A 5,956-nucleotide genomic window follows, 5' to 3' on the forward strand; every position below is an offset into this window, starting at 1 on the left:
GGAAAGCGGATGCACCGGGTGTGTGTCCCCCCCCCCCTCTCCGCACGATGCAAACACCGATTCGAATCCCAAGCTCACTCGGCGGAGCTCAAACTTAAACGGATAAACAGAAGAAAAAAAAACCTAACACTCATCGCATCGCGGCTTGTTGTTTTGTTTGTTTGTTGTAGGACGTTTTTAAAAGAGCTTTATTTATACAATAATGATCTCGCGTTCAGTTCAGTCAGTCTTTTTACACAATAAATATACACAATTTGCAATTTGTTGTTGTTGTGGTTGTGGTTGTGGGGGGCGGTTCTGCTTTTGTTTGTTTTTGAGTTCGTTTCTTCTGCTTCTTCTTCTTCTTTGTCTCTCTGCTTTGTTTACTTGCGTCAAAGGGCTTACGAGCTAAGAGACGGGGGTGCGCTAGAGCGATGCGTGCACCACCCTTGTACGCTTGCATTGGGTCTCATTGATTATCATCATCCATCTATCGCCAAACCTTTAAACTATCTTAACGAGGGACCACGAGGAGCGCAATTTGGCCTAAGGGAACGAGGAGAAACCGCCCCATCCTCTCCCCGTGTTGTTGTGGAATTGGTGTTCCAATCCTTGCTGTGTTCCCTGTAATCGCGAACGCCTATCCTCGCCTCTGTCTGTCTGTCTATGTACAACTAGCTTAAAAAAAAACGAGACGGAAGGAAGGGAGGAGGTCGCTGCGGTTGGAAAGGAGAAGGTGCGGGGGTTGAGAGTGTAGGGAGTAGTAGTGGTAGTGCTTTACATGTCTAACGAGGTTCTACGACTAGTATGCTTGCTTGCGTTGCCAGTTGTCGTTGCGTTGGTAGTGGCCGCCCACCCACCCGCTCGCCCGTGGCACGTTGCTGGTAGGAAATGGAGGATGCGGCTGTGTTGGCTATTTACAAGGGCCCCCCCAAGGGGTGATCAGACGTGCAGGATGATCTTGGGTGGTAGATCGGGCGTGGCCATCACCGGTGGCCGGCGGCAGTGTTGCCGGCTCTCGATCAGTAGCTCCTCCCGGTCCTCGGGTGCGGACGGTTTCCGGCGCACCACCAGCACGACGGTGAGCGAGAGCAGCAGGAGCACGAGGAGCGCCACGAACGCACCCAAAATGAGAATTTCCTTGGAGGTGCCGGTTGACGGTGCGGCCACCGCCTGCACCTCGTCACCATCGTCCTCCTCACCGAACGCCCAGAGAATGCGCGTTGCCGGGTTTGGCAGGTCGACATTCGTCGGTCTTCGGTGAGGTGCCCAGGACTCACTCGGTGGCAGTGCTGTCACTTCCGGCGACGCCACCGTCGTCGTCATCGGCGTCGTCGTCGGCGTCGTCGTTGTTGATGAGGTCCCGTGAAGGCTCACAATGACCGCCTCACTCGTGTCGACCAGCAGCGAGGCAGACCGGATCAGCGAATCTGTCACCTGAAGCGGGGGAGGGAATGAATCAGAAAACGGGAATGGTGGAAGGCTGCTGGCACAGCACGACGGCTCAACCCGGAAGGACTTACTTTGTTGCGGCACGTGACGTGCACGTAGTATTTGGTGTTGGGCCAGAGCGACAGCTCGACCATGAACGTTTCGGTGAGAAGATTACCGGTCAGCCCACCGCCCGAGATCTCCCACGACACCAGACACTGGTGGTACTGCTGCTGCTGCTGCTGCTGCTGCTGCTCCGCGGTACGATCACTGCCGGTAGGGAGTGATGGCGCTACGCTACCATCGCGCGCGATCCTCGACAGCCGCTCGACATCGTCGGAACCACTGGAGACCGACGGTGACGGTGGGGGGGAACGCGACACACCCGGCGGCTGATGGCGCACCAGCTCGGCCGGTGTCGTCCACTCGATGTCGGCCGTCACCACCGACTCGTTCCGGATCATGCGGCCCAAACTCAGGAGCAACCGGTGCGATAGTTCGTGCTCGCGCCGTACCTGGTTGTTGCGGTTGCACACGTCCCAGCACTCTAGAAGGAAGGTACCGGGTTAGAGTGATCGGTTTAGCGTGACCGAACGGCCCCCCACGTCCCCCACCCGTCCCCTTGTCCCATCCTCGTATCTTCGACGCATCCTTCCAAACCTTTCGGCCGCCTCTCCTCATAAATCCTTCTCCCGCCCTTCGTACACGCCCGGTTTCGGGAGGAATTTTATGGTTTGGCCGCCAGATAACGAAACAGGTGATACCTGGCGGTGGCAGTTCGGGAGCATTCCGTAGCAACCTCCGCTAGCTCGCCTCTAAATGACAAAAAAAAACAAAAACAAGAAAAACCGAATAACATCAGGCCGACGCCGCCGCCGACGCCGCCTTTATCTAAGATCTGGCCCTATTTCATCGTCCGCATCCCTCGACGACCAAATCCCCCGTCCGGGACTGCGTCGTGCACCTTCAAAAACACACACAAACACAGTGGTAGCTGCTGCTGCTGCTGCTGCTGCTGCTACTGTCACTTCTACTGCTAGGAATGCGTTGCCTGCCCGGACAGGTACGACAGGGCGGCGACCGGCGCGGAGCAGGGTTTGGAATGTTTATTTAAAGACCCAAAAACGGATATCCCCGGAAAAAAAAGAATGAGAATGGAACGGGGCGGCGGGTGGCCCCTTTCTTTTCTTTCTTTTCTTCCCCCCCAAAAAAACAAGAGCCGTATGTGCGTGGTGTTGCGGGGGTGTGGTTTTCGGGGAAACGAACGAACGAACGAAGAGAAAACGAAGCGGCGTCGACGATGCGCTGCGTGGCTTTGTGCACGTTCATGATAAGCCTTCCAAAGGCAGGGTGCTTTTTGGGGTTGGAAAAGTTTGGGGTGGGCGACCAGCACGATGTATAAGGGTTGCGGAAGGTACGAGAGTGGGGTTGGGGGGGATGTCAAAAAGCATCGAAATATCACTTACCATTGAGCAGTCGCGTTGCTGCGTACAGAGGATGTCCTTGATGGAGCGCTGCACAGAGATGAGACAGAGAGAGAGCCAGAGGTAGAGAGAGAGAGAAAGATAAAGCAAAAGCTCCAGATTAGTAAGGGTTGCAAGGACCAGTTTGTGGTCAACAACTACCACCACCAGACTTTTCCGTGTGGCCAAACAGCAGGCTCTAACTACTTCCAGCACACAAACGATAGATGGAGAGATGCGTCGAGAGAAAGCGAGAGAGAGAGAGAGAGAGAGAGAGTGAAAAGGGGATGTTTCTGGGTTAAGGGTGGCATTATTATCAACCAAGCTACCGAAGGAATGCGATCTCAAACTGAGAGGAATCGACCACGGAACCCCGCGGAAAAAAAGGACTTAAGGTTTGTGCCGAATCCGGGGTGGGCCATCGTCTCCTCCCCCTTCAAAACATGAACAACGTTAAAAATTAAATTGAGTTTTCCGACACATTAAAAATAATACAAAAGTGTTATGGTGACAATACTCTATCAAAAACACAGGTGTACCAGTGGTATAAACGCTTTAAAAGTGGTCGTGAGGCTGTTGAGGACGATTGTTGTCCTGGAAGGCCATCGACATCCAAAACTGACGAAAACGACGATGAAATCCGAAAATTGTTGATCAAAAAGCGCAAATTGACGATAAGGGAGATAGCTGAGACCACCAACATATCATTCGGATTTATACGCAAAAAAAACCTGCCTTTTTGGGGTAACAACTCGTGGATTCTCCATGACGATAATGCGCCATCTCATAATGCGTTGATGATTCGTGAGTTTCTCGTCAAAAACAACACCAATACCATTCAACAACCGGCCAATTATCCTGATTTCGTATTATGTGACTTTTTCCTATTAAATTTATTCAAAAAACCATTACGAGGATCTCGTTTTGAGAGTGTGGAGGCAATAAAGCCAAAATCGCCGGAGCCACTAATGATTATACTAAAAATCGACTCCAGAAAAGTTTCCAGGAGTGGATCAAACGCTGGCACAAGTGCATTGCATCCGACGGGGACTACTTTGAAGGGGACAATTTGAATTGTGAAGAAAAAACAAGTACTTTTCTTTTTATGACCAAATTCCGGTTTATTTTTGACCATGGTAGTACTTTGTCCAACCACCCACCCTCCCCCTCGGGGGAGCAATCTGCCAATGTCTTGGCAATGATGATGCCAAAAGGGGATGCAACCCTTCGAATTGGTGGGTGGTGGCATGTTGCTCAGCCTGCTCAACTACAACACCACCACCAGCAGCAGTAGTAACATATTTTTCCAATTTTCACCCCCAAAAGCACTTTTTCCTTCCTTTTTTTTTGGCTCCAACGCCATTCAGGGACTTTCGTTCGATTCGGGGATGCTATCGAGAGATGGTGGTGTGCGTGAGGATGTGAGTGTTTTTTTTTTTTGTTTTTTTGAGGGGAAGTGACACAACGGAATGGAGAGAGTTATCCCTTCGAGGACGTCCAGGACGTTCAGGAGTCACGAAGCAGCGAAGGAATCGGTGGGTTCATTTACCTTCGTTTGCTTTGGGGGTTGTAGAGGGGGATGAAACCACAAGTACACACAGTTCGGGCTAGGGCATTCGCCCCATCACCAAACCCACTGGCTTCACTGTACTTTTTGGATCATTTTTGGATTTTTCTCTCTCTCTCTCTCCCTCTCTCTCTCTCTCTCTCTCTCAACAAGAGATGCGCCATGAAAGGGATGCTACGCCACCATCCAGCATCCAGGACCGGCCAGGATGTTGCAAACAAATTGAAAAAAAATTGTCACTCGATCTTGACACGATCCTCACAGTTCCCAGAGACTTCACGATGCCCGCACCCAAAACCCCGACGGTAAACGCACCGAGCGTTCCGCGGTGACCAAGAGAAGGTGCTAGCTGGGAGCACAAACTATAGATTATATCACATACACAAAAACGAACACACAGAACTAGAAAGAAGTCACCGAGAAGAAGAGTCTGCAATGGGAATAGACTTGAATACCATTCCTTCCGGGGACTGCGACCCGGTAGGTAGACACAATCACAGAGGGAACCATGGAACGTATACCTGATGACCTGATGACCGCCGCTAAGACCGACTTAAAAAAAAAAAACAATTCTATCCTCTACCCCAGGAGATTGTGGCCCGTGGACCGCACCACAGTGTATTTACCTTTTGCAGGCACCCTTGGCGACACCTACGGGCCGTAGGGGTGTTGGCGGCGGGGATCGGTGGCCCTTCGCCTTGGTTGTTGGCTTGATTGAGCGGGGACGGTGGGGGCCGGACCCGGTCGACGACGAACCGGGCGTGGAAGCGGCGACCAGCTGGCAGCACACCTGCTTCGTCGGTTGCCAGCGTAGTACCGCCACCGCCCGGGCAGCTCACCAGGCAGATCAGTAGCACCAGCACCGGCCACTCCGAAAACTCACGCCGGCAGACGCTTATGGTCCGCATGACCGTGGTGTGTGGAGGTGGGCGATCGTAACGGGGGGCGGGGTGGATTGGTGGAGTTGCAGGTCGTACGGAGCCTGCCGTTGCACAGTCGGTGACCGTCCCGGAAGCCCCACAATCCCGAGACCCACACGTACGCACTAAATGCAACACACACGCACACACACAGCCCACGGAACACACACTGCGAGGTAACACTGCGAGATTGGATGCTGCGGAACAGCTCTGCGCGACACCGTCGGCACAACGTTCTTTTCCGGGGACGCACGCACGCACGCACGCACGTACGCACCAGCCACTCTTCCAAACACACCAAGCACACGCGGGTTTTTAGCTAACTCGCCGCAGCTCGCTTCACCATCACGAGCCAATCCTGGGAGCCTGGCGAGCACGATGTTCCGCGGTACCGCGAGAGAATGGTGACATCCGCGGCGACGACAACGACGACGATGATGAAACGTTGATTGCAGTTGTTTGGTTGCTAGGTGGCTGACTGGCTGGCTGTCCGGAACACTGATGGCACTGTCGGTAGCCAAACGGAGGCACGGAGGTCTTTCTCTCCCGTTTTTCTCTGAGACCTCCAGGGAAGTGTTCTGATCGCGGACAGGGCG

The 5,956-nt window shown here is 53.2% G+C and overlaps 1 protein-coding gene across 1 annotated transcript; it reads right to left on the reverse strand.

Annotated features, from left to right (window-relative positions):
• Positions 1 to 232: 232 nt before the first annotated feature.
• LOC126580886 (uncharacterized) lies at positions 233 to 5,956 on the reverse strand. Its single transcript, XM_050244206.1, has 4 exons — positions 5,067 to 5,956; positions 2,877 to 2,924; positions 1,503 to 1,955; positions 233 to 1,416 (listed from the first exon to the last, which is right to left on the reverse strand). The coding sequence occupies exons 1-4, from the start codon at positions 5,346 to 5,348 to the stop codon at positions 922 to 924; spliced, it is 1,278 nt and encodes a 425-aa protein (XP_050100163.1). The 5' UTR covers positions 5,349 to 5,956; the 3' UTR covers positions 233 to 921.

Source organism: Anopheles aquasalis, chromosome X (genome assembly GCF_943734665.1).
Source record: "Anopheles aquasalis chromosome X, idAnoAquaMG_Q_19, whole genome shotgun sequence".
NCBI classification, from domain to species: Eukaryota; Metazoa; Arthropoda; class Insecta; order Diptera; family Culicidae; genus Anopheles; species Anopheles aquasalis.

Coding starts and splice junctions, on each gene's coding strand:
- LOC126580886 (XM_050244206.1), bottom strand. CDS start 5,348: ATGCGGACCATAAGCGTCTGCCGGCGTGAGTTTTCGGAGTGGCCGGTG. Junction 2,925..5,066: donor GCCAAGGGTGCCTGCAAAAG/GTAAATACACTG, acceptor ATCTCTGTGCAG/CGCTCCATCAAGGACATCCT. Junction 1,417..1,502: donor ACGTCACGTGCCGCAACAAA/GTAAGTCCTTCC, acceptor CCCCCGCTTCAG/GTGACAGATTCGCTGATCCG.